Genomic DNA, 16576 nt, shown 5'->3' on the forward strand with positions numbered 1-16576 from the left:
ACCTTCTTCAGGACAATTAAGTCATGGGCAATAAATGTTGTCTAATCATCAATGGCCACATTCTGCAGAATAAACAAAACCAAAAGCCTGGTACAGCAGTTAATACCGTTGCTTTGGACCCACTCACTTCAATTTCTGACCCAGAAGGATCTCAAAGTTCATCCCTGTAAGAGGTTCAAGGCCACAAGAACATAGAGTTCTGTGCAGCATATTAGAGATGTGTCAGTGGGGATTCTGTAATAGACCAACAGCGACTACAAAGAAGATAAAGTTTTATTGGTCAAATTCATTCGTGTCTGATAAGAAGCAACAGTTATTCCTGTCTCCAGAATTTCTAAAAAATGACTGTTGAAAGTTAATGATTGACAGGAGTCTGCACTCTGAGATGTATTTAAATCTGTTGCTACTTTACTTGAATCACTGAAAGTTAACAGGCAGATAGAAATTCTAACATAAAGTTCAAAATGGTAGAAATGATTTTGGCTGTTGCTTGCAAAGAACATGTACGTTATGAAACTTTGTGAATCTCTTGAGGGAAAGATTGATTTTAAGTAACTTTTTAGTGCAAAATTAGGAGTTTAAAGTTAATTACCAAAACAGCATGCCTACTCCAGGCATTTTGAGGACACGAGCCTTGTCTCTTTTCATCCTATTTCTTCAATGGAAGGATTTTAGATCTGTCTTGAAAGCTTCAGAATAATCTACATTACTTTGCCATACAATGTCTTCAGTGCATCACTATCCACTATAAATGTAAAATAAAAACAAGTAAATGTGGATGTTGGAGATCTGAAACATATTAAAACAGAAATTGCTGGAGAAACTCAGCAGGTCTGATAAAATCTGTCGAGAGAAAGCAGAGTTAAAATCCACTACAAATAAAATGTATGCACGATTGCGGACAATAGGATAATCTGTAGCTAACTTCTCCCAGTGGGAAGTCAATCCTACTTCCAATCCTCACTCCCACTGAGCACAGCCACAATAGATAAATTCCCTTTAATATATTCCCGCTTGATTTCACCAATCATTCCACAAAGTTAAAAGAAAGACAATCATCCTGGTATTTGATCAACTTTGTTTCACATTGACTGAACTCTTTTTGTGAATGATCAATGCCCTTGTGTAATTATAACAAATTTGTTGGCATTTTTAGCAAACTTATTATTGTCTAATTGTTTTGTTTTTACTCACCCACAGCGGAATGCAGAGACACAACCAGATACTGTGAAATGGTAAAGCGACTAAAACTGTGCCTCCTGTCCCAGTACAAACTACGCTGTTGTGAATCTTGCAGGGACATCTGAAGATTATAAATTCTATAATTTATCCCCTCACGTTGAAAGGATGAAGGGTGGGGATGGGGGAGAAACTCACTTGAAGTGGTTGCTTTGTTTTCAAATTTCTACAGCTCCCTGTGTTTTCTTTTGGAGGGGCAAATACTTCTGTGGCTGCTTGAAGAGAGAATCTGCATCTGAATAGGAAAGAATCTGACAGCTGCCATTCTAGGTGTAGTAGAGCAATTACAATGTGTTTAGACACAATGTTTGCCCCTTCATTACTTATTGTACTTTGGATGAATCCATCAGTTGTTTTGACGAGTGCTATTTATAGCACTGACGTGATGCTGGATGACAGTGATTGTGATGGGCTAGTTCTAGAATGAGACTGACTATCTTTGTTCAAAGCCCCAAAGAAACTGTAAATATATTGTACTTTGACTTATTTTGAGGGAATTTCTGCTCAGACCTTTTGTGGAATATTGCAACAAACCCAACTTTATGACAGATTCCCAGCAGGCACAGTGCTGTGTCCTCGAAGGGGAAACAGAAGCAAATATACTTCAACATGACAATTGGTGTTGGAATTTACCCCTTGCAACTGTAAGGGAAAACAATATCTGCGGTATTGTTCAGAGAAAGGGATTGGAGAATAACCTGTTATTTATTTCTTTCAACATCTGTCTCAGATCAAAACCAACTAGTCAAGTGAGCATTATCTACCGAATCGTGAACGCAGTTCCACTTGACTGGTATAGAATCACAGGCAAAACATAGCCCTGGAATTAAGAAGGAGATTCTTTGACTGAAAGTAGGTCAGCAGACTGGGAATTCAGGAACAATTTAAATGCATAAGAAACAGGCATCAGCACTGATTAATTATTCAGTGATTATATCTGGAAGGTAAATGGGATGAATAGATAATGCAAGTACTGTCTATTTACATGCATCTTCTTGGAGTAATGTGTTCTGAGGTCTTTGGCCACTGTCAGCAATATTCAGACAATAAACGTCACCCTATCCCCTTACTCCTCACAATTCATCAGAGGATTATTACAAAGTTCTTCCTCTTCAATTGCAATCACTCAAGGACTTCCTCTCCAATTCCAAAACGTCCCCACCAACATTCTGCCACCTCTCTCCCACTCCCTCTTTTATCATGCATTTTTGATTGTTTATGTCAGATTGTGGGTCAACCTGATAGCTAACCTATTTAAAGTGAGGTGCAAATGAAGCAAGGGTGATGTGAGAGGGAAAAAAAACTTAAGGGTATGATATCTACTGCCTGGAAAGGTAGTAGAGGCAGGTTTGATGAGGCATTCAAGAGAGAATTGAATGATTATTTGGACAAAAATAGTGTGCAGGCTTATGGGGAAAAGGAAGTAGATTGGCACTAGGTAATGAGAGGTGGAATGGTCTCATCCTATACCATTGCAATTCTGTAAACCTGTTATAGCCAATCGTTGAATTTCTGACATGGATTGTAAAATAGGAACGTTACAATTCATTTATTTAAAGCTCTATTTTGTCCCAGTCATTTCCCCTTCTCAATATATTATAGTCCCACTACCAACCATTCCCTAAGTCCTTCCTCCAACCAATCATCCAATCAACCAACTGTTTCCCAATCATGAGGAGAAACATGGTGCATTCTCTTGAACTTTAGTATTGCTATTAAACAGAGAAAGAGGTGCCTAACCTTGGTTGACATGGCCTTTATCTCTCTCTCTCTTGTATAAATTGTCCTATGATTCAGTTATGTAGTAACAGTAACATCAGATACAAATTTTCGGGAAACCTGCTATCCTCTGATCTGTTCAGAGACAATGGTGGAATTAAAATAAACAGAACTCTTTTCAGCTGCAGGTTCATTATCACAATCTGCTGTGAAACAACATAATTACTTTGTTCTGGGGCTTAGATTCAACAATGAAGCAAAAGTACTTGCCACTGATCTTAAAGAATATATCTCAGAGATCTCTCAATCTCTGTGATGAGCAATTTACACCTTTCAACTATTCAGTTATGGTGGTGGATTCTCAGTATGGAGTCCAGCAATATCATTCAGCTGTCCAAGCTCTTAACCAAGCTAAGAACTCTCATGGCCAATCAGGAAAGAAGAGTATAAACTAAATACTTGTAAAAATGCTCCACAATAAAAAAAAGTTTGGGATGTAAATGTGGCATGAGGATAGAAGCTTAAAATTAAAGTTAAATTTTAATTAATTATTTACATTTTAAGGAAATCTAGTAATTAATCAGAGACATTTAACATATTTTGTTATGAATAAAAATATTGCTGAACAATAGAACTTGCTATGAACAAAGTTAAAAATCGAAGTTTACTTAATTGGAAAAGATAGACATTGCTAGGGTATACAATGGCAGGATTTCAAACAGCGATATGAGATTTGAAATGGAAAATTCTTGCATATAATTAATTGATTTGACTGATTGTTGGTGCTGAGGGTATTTGGTACTTTAATCCTCAACACGACCTGTGGCAGAGCAGTGAGTGACAGACGAGCTTCTCATGTTAATCTACACATGTGCTAATTCCTTGTGTTGTGGTCACGGTCAGAGAGTTGATTAATGAGTGTGAACACCAACAGTTCACCATTTGAAAAGAAAAATCCAATTCACGTCAGGCATTTAAATTCTTGATCTTGCTTCTATCTCCTCATGTCGTATACCGTTTCCCAGTCCAAAATGTGCAGAGGAGCTCATGATTGTTTCTTTTATTAGTGAGCCAGTGCCTTGCTTTCATTTCCCACAGATAAAGAATTCACTTTAAATGGGGGAAAAATGGGTTTTCAGCTACTTCCACAATCTTTTGATACAGTGCATTGTCTTGTTAATGGCATTGTACTGTATTAACGCAGTGTTCATGCTTATTCATGTCTTCATGAGCCACACAGTGTCTCTGGAAATATATATATATGTTTTCTAATCAACTGATTCTGAGGCATTATTCCACACCTCCAGAGCAAATGGGACTTGAACACAGGCCTCCTGGCATAGAGGTAGGACACTACCACTGCACCACAAGAGTCCTCTTCTGGAAATATGTCATCCACATACGCAATCAAGTAGTTCAAATAACATGTTAAGGTGGATGTATATGGTCCCTCATTCCATCAGTGTAGTTTGCTGTTCTTTTTGTATATTATTTGCATTGCTAAAAAAAACTTAAAATACTGCTTACATGAATGGATAGGATTCTCATGCTGTTTAACAGTAATTGTGAGATAGATATATATAGGCTTTTAGTCCCAGGAGACATCTTGATGTGATCAAGTGTAGGTTAATAATTATGACCTGGCTAAAAACGCTGACCAGGCTATTTACAACATTGTAATTTAACATTTAAAGAAAATTATTACCACAGCTTTATGCAGAATAGAACAGCAGTTCTCGTTTTCAGCGAAGGTGGGTCTGAAATCTAAGCAACTTAGATCTTGAAATTTATGTATAGTTTAAGATATGATCTTTGTAAAATATGCTCTGTATCTATTTATTAGAAAGTTATGTTGAACAGTGCAATATACTTCTAACTGTATATTATCTTGTCCAGAAAATACTATTTTGGGGGAAATTTCTTGTAACCAAAGCTTTTTTTGTTGGCTATTTTTGCAAAAGAAGTTGAATTTTTCATTTTAATAGCACTTCCATTGAATATTCTTTCTTTTATTTGTCTTACACTGCACTGCGAGAGAGTTTCATTCCCAACTAATGGGGTGTGTGAAATAAGCGATGCATTCCTAATATGTTGGGGCTGGTCTATTAAAACCAAAATGATTTTCCCAATCCTTCTTTCCATTGATTCCACTTACATTCCTTCTAATGACTGATTCAGCAGACTAGTTGCTATGTACATAGGATAAACACATTATGTTTCTCTCAGACGATCACTGCAAATCAGTAAACAGTCTGCGGTGGAAAATGTTCCCTGATATTGTGGGAAGAATTTGCTTATTTCACTAACTTGAGGTCAATTGGAACATTTGGTAGTGTTTTACTTCATGCTAATGGCAGAGGAAACATGAATTAAATATCAAAGTAATATTTTGTGCTTCTTATCCAACTGTACATCCTGGGTGTAGTCATAGACTCATCAGTTGATTTTTTTCTCCTACAGTAATTGCAAATGTACATTACATTTTAGTCTGTGACAAGGACCCAGTAATACATTTTCTAAACAGTGTTACTGGATAAAGTCTGATGTTACTTACCAGAAGCCACTGTATGTAATTTGTTTTGTACCAGCTGTACTCAAGTACGATATTTATTTAATGGTGTTTCACTTTTCTCTGATTTATGTAAAATCAGTACTTAAACACCAACATGAAAGTGTTGAAGCTCAGCCACTAGTTTTCCTGTTACCTCATTCTTCAAGTCACAAATTCCAATACATTCACATCCACAAAAATTAGTTTCCATTCCCAAGTGACTGCAACTTGCCTTCTTTCAGGTTTAATGGCAATAGGTCAAGGGACATTCCAGAAAATTTCTCCCTCCCTGGAGACAGATTGCCAATTTTAGGTATTGTCACAAGGCAATAGCCTCCATTTTAACTGGTGGAGCAATGCTGCCACACCTTGGAATAAAGGTTACAATGCATGAGGAATTGAGCATTGCAGGTTCTGGTACCTGGTAAAAACAATGACTGCAGATGCTGGAAACCAGATTCTGGATTAGTGGTGCTGGAAGAGCACAGCAGTTCAGGCAGCATCCAAGTTGCTTCGAAATCGACGTTTCGGGCAAAAGCCCTTCATCAGGAATAAAGGCAGTGAGCCTGAAGCGTGGAGAGATAAGCTAGAGGAGGGTGAGGGTGGGGAGGTTCTGGTACGTGTTATCATGTAAGGCACTGGTAGTAGTTGCATTGGGAATGGATGGGACAAAAGTTTGCATTAGACTTCACGATGTAAGTCTTTGGGGTGGGGGGTGGGGCCGGGTGGATATAGGAGACTTGTATTAGGCAGGGACACGCCAAAGACTTTTATTGAAAAAGCTCTTTCACACTTGGAAATAGTCATTACATTTTGTTGTATGTCCTGTGAAAAGGGGGAATAAATGAAGAAAAAAATGGAAGTAGAAATTGGTAAAGGGAGAAAGGAAATGATGTCTTCAGGGAAAAATAGCATCAAAAATACAAATTCTTAAAATTTCTTTTGTGGCCATACGAAGGAGGAAAATATTGAATTATTGGCAAAGAAATATTTTGGTCCAAGAAAAATGAAATCAATTTGTCATTGATGCATTGTTATTTAAAGCTTTTAGTGATTTCAATGTTCAAAAAAGGTTAAAAAAATTTTACAGAAGAAAATGCAGGCTTCACATTACTTTAATCTAACAGAGTGTTTAAAGGTATGTGGCATTAGTCCTGTGTAAAGTTTGTTTTGCAAATGGGTTTTCTAATTACATTTCTACCTACTAAACCAGATGGTAAACTTTTGTCTTCCACTAATTGAGAAGATGGGTAATGTTTAATAATAAATGGAAACAGGTCAGAAGATGGGGCCAAATGCCTACAGAAAAAGTTTAATGGTTTAACATTTCTGGATCATGGCAGACAGATGTGCAATTGAATTTGCATCTTTCTGCAAAAAGTCTTAACATGCAAATAGATTTGAGAGTTGCCCAGAAAGTACCCATTTCTGAGGCGCGAATATCAATTGAGAAATGTTACACCGATTAAAACAGTCTAACACCTCGGTAACAATACAGCTGACCACCCTACACTCGTGGCCCCAACCACCTTCTGATTTGGTAAAAACAATGACTGCAGATGCTGAAAACCAAATACTGGATTAGTGGTGCTGGAAGAGCACAGCAGTTCAGGCAGCATCCAACGAGCAGCAAAATCAACGTTTCAGGCAAAAGCCCTTCATCAGGAATAAAGGCAGTGAGCCTGAAGCGTGGAGAGACCTGATCAGCCAACTTTCTCCCCAATGTAACTACCTTCTACAACTAACCTAATCAATTTCCCTACTTAACTATCCACTTACTCTCCTACTCCTAATTTACTATGTCCCAGCAACTTACATACCTCTCCAACTTGTAACCCACTGTAATCCCCTTAACCTCACTTTCTAAATCAACCTCAATCTATATGCACCCACTCATGCATTCAATTACAGTAAAAGACTGATCTGTAAACTTCTTTAATGGTACTACCTGCCAAATAATAAGTTATCTTTTAGGCTGATCATCTTTGTAGGTCTCAGCATGGATCATTGTGCTGAGTGTGCGCTTCTGGATGATACATCAGAAGTTAACATCTTTTTAGAAGTATTCAGGTAAGCACATTGGTTTCTGAGTGATCAGCGTGGATTGCAATAATGCTGATCAGAAAATTTGGATTGATATTTCAGATTCTTTTCTATTATTCTATGAAATCTAAACAGACCATGTGGATTAGGGCCAAGATGCAAGATGGAGGGGGATTAATATAATTTTTTTTTATAAACAGCTCCCTGAACTTTTGATGGAAAAAATCCTTTACTCTTTATTTGTATACCTAATTAAGTTTGCTTTGACTAGAAATACCAGGCATCAAGTAATGGTGTATTGTGAATTAGAAAAACAGTATAAAATTCTAAAAGGAATTACTGTGATACCTGATTAGCCAATACAGTGTAAAGGAAAAGATGAATTAGCATTGATAGGATAGATCATAAATCAGGACTTTACTGATGAATTTTGTCAGATTGACCAGTGTGCATTCGTAGAGGGACAGCTGTGTAAGAAAATCTCGCTCCTGGCATTTATTTGAATGTGATTGACAGAATTATCAAGAGCTACCCAAAAATGTACAAATTGAATGGTATTAAAATTTCACAACACCGATACAGCAGACTTCACAACCAAGTTAAACATTGTGGTAGCAGCACTGCATATATTTTTAAAATTCTGTTATTTTGCTCAAGCACATCTACAAACTGAACTCCATTAACTAAAGCAAATTCAGGGTCTAGACAATACAAAGGACAATGCAATCATGCACTTAAAAATTCAGGCTAAATTTTTAAAAATGCTGGGGGAGTCACATTGCAGAACAACCCATTTGTAAAAAGACAATACAAATTCAACAAAATATACACATTAAAAGAAGTTTAGTCTTAATATGAACAATAATAGGAAACTTAGAAACATTCCTGAGAATATTATGGGGGACACATTTTGTGTAGCAAAACAGCTTACACTTAAGGTTCTGCATAACTACAGGTATTGGAGCTACAATATCTATTACAAATGTATAGAAAGTGGGCTACACTGAATGCAAATGAGTTAAAAGGTTTTAAAACATCATGCTTAATAGAAGCTTTTATAACCTTCTTCTGAATGTCATAATCAGTCAGTTCATATCTGTATATGATGGACATGGAGTAAATCAAATCGCTAGGGATGTGTTAGCTATGGTTCACTTAGTGTTGTGTAACATAAAAACTTTAGTCTTAATATAGCAACTTTATCTACACTTTTAAAAGAAGATGATTGAAGTAAGTGTTTTTTTTAATGTCAGCCTTTATAACAATGTAGTTAAGGAACTAATCAATTGGTGCTTTAAGCAACTGATCAACTCCACTGGTTACTTGGGTTGAGACATATGTAAAATTATAATTTTTTTGTGACAGCAATAGATGGACAAGTTTTACAAAATATTAAAATCAATTATCAATATTCAAAAAGTACAAGATCCAAATATAAAAATATTGATCTTTCTGGTTCTTAAATTCAGGTTGAGCAGGAGGATTATATCTGCTTCAGTAAAAATAATTCCTGAAGTGATAATATGATGTTAATTTCTTTGCTGACCAAATTCCCTTAGTTTTCAGAACTTGCACTCAGCACATGTATGGATCTAGTCTTCCTCTTCCAGACCTATCACTCCGATTATCTGTAGTGGAATGTTAACATTTCAAGGACATTAGTATACAGTTACAGATGTTTTGCACCTTCACAGAATGTTTTTTTTTGAATAAACTAGACATCTCAATCTTACACTGGTAAAGATCACAAAATTGACTTGGATAAGATTAGTGTCAGCACTGTTCATTCTCTTAGGAAAACCCCCATCCCCTAGGTGACCACATCCAACAACTTTAAATAATTCCACGATCCTCTGCCTTTACAACGTACATTGCAATCAGATGGAACACCGCAAAAAAGGTATAGAACTGCATTTTGTAATTTCAGAACAAATGTTCAACATGAATTGCCTGAATAAAGTTTACAGCATTGTCAGTGGAAGCAGTTGATTTTAAAATTCATTTTACTGCATTGATTATAGAACATTCCAGTCAAGTTGTGGAGAGGAGGTCAAAAACTCCATTCTCAAACAGGGAGCTGGAAGGAAATGCAGATTAGGAGTTTTTGCTAGGCCCAGAGTTTTGCTGTGTTTAATTGCAAGGAAAGTCCACTTGTCTCCCAACTTTAGGAATTGCAGACTAGCTGAGACTTGTACAGGAATGAAACCATCAACATAAAAAACATTCTTCCTATTTATCAGTTCCACTAAGTAAAGCAGAAAGGATGCATATGTGTAATTCATGATAACGAACACCAGAAAGTGACTATCATTTTTGGGTTGTTGGGGCCATATTTGCTTTCTTCAGGCTGCAGCTATTCCATTCGTTGGGAAACCTGTTTTCAAATCGTTTGCAGGTTTTTCATGTCCATGAATATTTGGAACCAATTCTGTGGAGGTGTTTAGTGATTTGGGCTGGACATTCTCCTTTTCAGACACTGGGCAATACAGTTTATGACCTTGAGGGTCAGTTTCCACATACTCATAACCAGGGGGTACTGCGAATGACGCAGGACAGAGCTGAACTGGTTTTGGTGTGAAACTAAATTGATAGGTGGTTCCATTATCCAGTGGCACTATGTTGGGATTGTAGGAGTTTCGGGGTTTGAAGGAATGTACCAGGTTAATTGGGTGAGGTACATAATGAGCCCTGAATGTTGTCATATCATCGAGTTGGCCAGTGGCTTTCTGTAGTTCTTGACGTGGCTTGATCATAGGCTCCCGTACAGAATCCCAAGGTTTGTAGTCTGCCTTCATGGTGGACTGCCCTTCAAATGAAATGTTTAACCTGCTCCTCTGGGGCAGAGGCCGGGCTGGAACAAGAGGTTGGACTTTATGTTCAACGTAGTCTGTGTGAGTAGTGGTGCTCAGATTAATTGTGCCTCCAGGAGGCACATATTCCACAGCCTTGTGCATTGCTGGTCGATCTACTGCCCAAGTTTGGTACTTGTCACGAAACTCAGTCAAATCACAAAACTGCGGATCAGAGTCAGGTTTGATGCATGAAGGTCGAATAGGTACCGTAAGCTCTCCTGTTTGCCCCTTGAAGTCTCTTCTGTGGGTAGTAAGATCATCAAAGGGTTCATCATTTCGTTTGTATTGCTCGTGTTCATGCCTTTTCCGGGGCTCATACGTATACGGTACAAAATGCTGCCGATAGTTGGTCATGTCATCAAAGGGCACATTTGACACCCTGGCAGAATTTGGAGGCCGAACACTCTCTTTGGGAATGGGCACTTTAAAAGAATAGTCATCGTGAGATGTGGTTTTATTTGCAAACTTGACTGACGGTACTTTGAATGTATATTCTGGTTTAGATGTTTCTCTTTTAGGAAGTTCCCACTGTTTGAAGTGATCTAAAAAAGAAGAGAATTATTAATATTTTATTAAAGAAAGAGGATAATCCTGCAACCAGACATCAATTTCAAGGCTTCGGGTACATTTTGGAAGTTCAAACCAGATTCAGATTAAATAGGAACAGGAACATCTCGCTCCCTTGCTTTCATCCAATTACAGAAAGTAGGTGATAACCATTTTATCCACAGCAGGGCTTTTGTTTTGAACTGGAGGAGTTTGGGACATGGACAGCACTGGAGTGAGGTATTGCCCACACTAGTCGCCCAAGGAAGTGCTTCCTTTTAAAATTACACCAGTCTAAAGTCTGATGCTGCTCCTGAGAAAGTATTAGACCTGAAACGCCAGTGCATTAACCCAGAGACCCACTGCCACCTTCACCCCCTCTTCCTTCCCTTCCTGCAAGTCCACTCATCCATCCCTCCCTCTTCTTTCATTACACCCTCATTCTTCCCCCCCATTCCTACATTCCTCCTCTTCCCCTTGCTTTTCTTCCCCACCTCCTCTAACCCCTTCCTCCCCCACCATCTTCATACCTGCCCCCTCCCCCCATCCTCTCTTCTTCCACCACCTTTCCTTCCATTCCCTTCATTCCTCTCCTTCTTCCCCATTTCTCACTTGTTCCACTTCCTCTCCCATTCCACCTTCCTTCTCTTCCCCTCCTCCTCCTCCTCCCCCCCACCCCCAGTCTTCTCTCTGCATGGACCACAACAACTGGATCTTTCCACTCCCAATTCAAGTTCCTCTGCAGCCCAGATGAGATATCCTGAACCTGGGCATGAGGCAGGCAACACAGGCTTTGGGATTCTCAATCCTAGCTCCAGAGAACAGCTAGTATAGTCAGGGGAATACAATCTCCACCTGCAATTACACTTCTCTCTTCTTCCACCCCACCACCCCCTCCCCGCCACTTGAATGGCTCACTGTAGCATGGTGCTATGGTCAATTTGCTCATCCTCTCTACAGCCCCCACCTTCAATGACACATTGAGCAAGAATCTCAAACCTGTTAGACAAACTCACAAGCGGAGGCCTTCATCTCCCTCACCCTTGTTCATTCGCAGTAACATGTTTGCATAGGGCCAGTGTCAAATTGGGTGTGATCACATTCCCAGAAGAACTTCTAATCACTTTAGCAAAAGGTACTGTATACTTCCAAGCTGCTGTTTCAAATCTTTACTAAATGCAAAAGATAAAAGTCGTGATATACCTTTGTACGTAGGGATTGTTTCCATCTTTGCTGTAGAGTTGTTTATTTGTTCTAACGGTCGTGCTGGAGCTACTGGTTGGATTGGGTGTATGTTAAAATCTCGTTTGTACGTGGTGTTCAGATTCATAACTCCATGGGAATGTTTGAATTCCTCGCTCAGCCTGCATGGTCTAGGCTGATTATCGTGTGGAGTATAATCTGCCCTATTGATGGCAGAGAAGATACACAAACATTACTGAAATAAGACACACCTTGACTTCCTGTAGTTTATTGACAGACTACAGAAGAGGAAAAACAATTTCACTTTATTTCTGATAAATACCCATCAAACAGGCTCATTATTTCTTTTATTCACTCATGGGCATTGCTGGCTGGCCAGCATTTATTACCCATCCCTAGTTGCCCTTGAGAAGGCAGTGGTGAGCTGCCTTCTTGAACTGCTGCTTGTTGACCCACAATGCCGTTGGGGAGGGAATTCCAAGCTTTTGACCCAGTATCGGTGAAGGAACAGTGATATATTTCCAAGTCAGAACGGCTTGCTGGGGAACCTGCTGCTGGTGGACTTCCTATTTATCTGCTGCCCTTGTCCTTCTAGATACAAGTAGCCATGGTGAATTTCTGTAGTGCATTTTGTAGATAGTACACACTGCTGCTGAGCATCAGCGGAAGGGGTGGATGTGGTTACTGCTTTGTCCTGGACAGTGACAAGCTTCTTGAGTGTTTGAGTGGTGAGTGGGGAGTATGCCATCACAATTCTGATTTGCACATTATGGATGGTGGACAGGCTTTTAAGAGTCTGGAGGCAAATTGCTTGATACAGAATTCTCAGCCTCTTACTTGCTTTTGTAGCCATTGTGCTTGTGGTGAGTCCAGTGAGTTTCTGGCCAATGGTAACTCTCAGGCTGTTGATAATAGGGAATTCGGTAACAGTGAAAGCCATTAAAATTAGGGGCAGTGGTTAGATTTATAGCCCATCTTGAACCACTGCAGTCCATTGTGTGTAAACAGACTCATAGTGCTATTAGGGAGAGAGTTCCAGGATTTTGACCCAGTGACACTGAAAAAAATGACAATATATTTCCAAGTAAGGCTGGTGAATAGCTTTGGTTGAGGAGTTGGGGTGGGGGTGGATGGTGTGTCTCTCAGGTGGTTGTGTTCCTATGTCTCTGCTACCTCTGTCCTTCCAAATGGTAGTGGTTGTGGGTTTGGAAGCTGCTGTTTAAAAAGGAGGAATATTGCATTGGTGAATTTCAGCAGTGCATCTTGTAGTCAGTACACACTGTGATGAAGAAGTGGATAGGGTGCAAGTCCTGTTTTGAGCTGGAAGGTGTCAATGTTTGAGTGTTATTGGAACTACACTCATTCAGGCAAATAGAGAGCACTACATCACACTCTTGACTTTCCATCCACAGTCCTGTGCCTTTTAGATGGTGGACAGGCTTTGGGGAAATCAGGAAATGAGTTACTCACTGCAAGATTCCTAGTCTCTGACCTGCTCTTATGTATTCAACTGAGTTACTGAACCTCCTTTAAAATTGTATCATTCATTTCCTGGTCCTTTTTAATCTTCCTGTCAGGAGGTATCACATGTATACAATTGCATCTGCCCATTTCACACATTACATGAAATAATAAGATTAGCAACCCTTTTAAATAAAACTCTTTCCACAGAATATGTTGCTGTTAATCTAATGTGAATATATTATCAAGACTTTCTTTCCAGTTTGGTTTAGCATCATTGTTGTAAATATCAACGCTTGAACTCCCACTTTTACATCAAGAACTTGAAAGACAATCCAACTGGCACTAACATTATTAAATTTGTAAATTTACTTACTCCCTCCCATATCCTATCTATTGGCAGGGAGAAATAGTGCATTAAAATTAGAACAACTACATTTTCCATCTTGAGCAGACTTGGATTAAACAAATACCTGAATGTAGTCATGCTTTGCATCTTGCCTTCATGCCGCTGATATTCCTCTCGTGGTTTGTAGGATTCTCTGGGCCGAATATATCCATATGAAGTATATTTTTCCACATACTCAGTAATCAAGCATGGTTTATTAATCTTTTCATAGATTACAGTGGGAAGATGTGGACACCGATGGCGCCTATTCAGAAAAAATATTTAAGACATGATCACTCCCAAAAATCTTTAAACCAGAGGCATTTGTCTCTTTTCTAAAATTAAACTCGAATTAGTTAGCTATTAGTGTTGTTTATAAATAACAGACTTTGAAAATGGAAATACTTGGAAATCAGAGTCTACTGATATACATTTTGCCTCTGAACAGTACCTTCGTCCAATGTGACAATGCTTAAGTTATTGTCACAACCAAAGAAACTAGCACGTGACTAATATTATTGACAGATCCATCAGTTTGTTGTAGGTCACTAATATATATAAACTGGCACAGACACATCCATGCTGGGGGCTAACATTTAAACTGCTCAGTTACACAGATATGCTTCCATCGGCATATCATGCTTTAATTGGCCTAAATTGAGATGGAGTCTGAGACATTTTACACTCTCAGTTGACATTTTGTGATACAAGCATGTCTCTTAAGGTATACTAACATAGAAGTAAGACACATCACCAAAATTATGTACCATAAAACACTGTGCAATGGTGTCTATTTTAATGAACAAGAGACTTAAATACCTGCAGACCTTCCTAGAATAAATGAGGTTTTATTAAATTTATATCACTAATTACTGAAGCATTTATTTTCACAGAGACATTTACAGGCAGCAGGGAGATACAGAATGAAAGAGCTGCACAGAAATATCAGCACTAGTTAACTGAAACCCCCTCTGCCACTGGTTAACAATATTTACTAGTTCAATGTATTGTGCATCAGTGTCAACATGTGTGTTTGAGCCTAATTCTTCATTTGGATAGGTCCTGGTTAGGGCTGTTCAGCCTGAACAAAAATCCAAATCATATCCAGCAGCTTTCCTTCAGGCCCAGAGGGAAATAAAGTCAGCAGGTGGGTCACTCATCACAAGCAGTTATTCCAGGGAAAAAGGTCATGATGCATATATAGGTAAGGTCAATACCCCTGCTTGACTTCATTGAGGAAGTAATGCCCAATTCTGGAGGAGGGATTTGACTATTTCATGGTTTCATTTGACCAGTCAAAGTTAAGGTTGAAGCTCCTTTCTCCTAATTTAAATTTCCTTTGTAATGCCACTTATAGAAGCAGTTTAGCACCAAATGGATCGGAAAACTTGATTGAATTAGATATTTCTGATACTTCAAATTGAACGATTGTTGTTCTCCTGCACCACTGGCTTTGATTTTGTTTTGGATGTTGAAACAGGATATTTCAAAATAATTCATTTTGGTCTCCATAGTTTGAGTAAACCACTTGATAATGTTACCTTCCAAACCCATGATGACTACCACTTGCAAGATCAAAGGGCAGCAGATACATGGGGACACCACTACCTGGAAGTATTTACTATCTTGACTTGGAAATGTTATGACATGGAGACAGAAAACCAAACAAAATCAGCCTTTCTACCTCTCTATTTCACAACACAGTGAAATTAAACCATCAAAACTCCTGATACTTACTCCAATGGTTCCCCACCAGACCTTTGAATAACCAATCTCAGACTTTGGTGAGTAATTAATTTCCAGACACTAGTTTTGCATTTTAAACAAAGTACTTAATGATTTATTAAATAGACAATACCTTTAGCAGAGAAAAGTTAAATTAATTAATTAATGTCTATGGTTTAAAACCTGAAACCCTTGATTTCAGCCCTCAGGCAGACAAACATTGAAGGAATAAAAAGATGATAACAAAACTGGCCCGATTGCTTAAGTAGCTTTGACAATATGTTTTTTTCACAGGCAGAGAGGTGGACTCCTTGGGGTTACTTTTCTGGAACCGATTAGGGTCACTTCTTCTATGCAGATAAAAGGCAGTAGTACTTCGAACACAGGTTTCTACTCCCTGGACTTCCAAAAACCAGTCAGGGAGATTTCAAATCTTCATGCTGTCTTATCAGCAGCCAAGCTCACCTCCCAGAAAAACAGCTTCAAAAACTCTCCATTCAACTCTGGCTTGACACAGAACAACTGTCTTTTCCCAAGCCTCAATTATCATTTAATATCTATCATCTGCTTGAATATAAGATACCATCCTGACTTGCTGGAACCAATTCCCAGACACTAACATTGTTAATAACCAACATCTGTTTTCTGTTTAAACACAATGCTCTTCTTGGTTTCTGTTGGACTCCTTTTAATCAAGATTCAGTTTATAATTAACCTCCAGGTCTGGCCTTACAAACAAACAAAATCTTGTTTGATCTGGTCCTTTCCAGTTATCACAGCTATTTCAAAGTCCAAAAATCAGCTTCAGTTCCAACGCAAAATTGATAAAGTAATTTTTATAAAAATGAA

General features: G+C 38.5%; 2 protein-coding genes across 4 annotated transcripts in view; one reads left to right on the forward strand and one right to left on the reverse strand.

The window, feature by feature from the left end:
• The window catches only part of LOC140489990 (ADAMTS-like protein 1), a 557511-nt gene extending 551994 nt beyond the window's left edge, over positions 1-5517 (forward strand). For both annotated transcript variants that reach the window (XM_072589066.1, XM_072589067.1), the window contains one exon: positions 1201-5517. In XM_072589066.1, the coding sequence (XP_072445167.1) occupies positions 1201-1307 (107 nt within the window). In that variant the 3' untranslated portion in view covers positions 1308-5517. The remainder of the gene's footprint in view (positions 1-1200) is intronic.
• A 2507-nt stretch (positions 5518-8024) lies between these two features.
• LOC140490016 (stabilizer of axonemal microtubules 1-like) overlaps positions 8025-16576 on the reverse strand; it is a 36787-nt gene continuing 28235 nt past the window's right edge. For both annotated transcript variants that reach the window (XM_072589068.1, XM_072589069.1), the window contains exons 2-4: positions 14088-14267; positions 12154-12356; positions 8025-10946 (exon numbers count right to left, since the gene is read on the reverse strand). In XM_072589068.1, coding sequence (XP_072445169.1) covers positions 9895-10946; positions 12154-12356; positions 14088-14267 — 1435 coding nt within the window. In that variant the 3' untranslated portion in view covers positions 8025-9894. The remainder of the gene's footprint in view (positions 10947-12153; positions 12357-14087; positions 14268-16576) is intronic.

Source organism: Chiloscyllium punctatum, chromosome 2, assembly GCF_047496795.1.
Source record: "Chiloscyllium punctatum isolate Juve2018m chromosome 2, sChiPun1.3, whole genome shotgun sequence".
In the NCBI taxonomy this organism is placed as follows: Eukaryota; Metazoa; Chordata; class Chondrichthyes; order Orectolobiformes; family Hemiscylliidae; genus Chiloscyllium; species Chiloscyllium punctatum.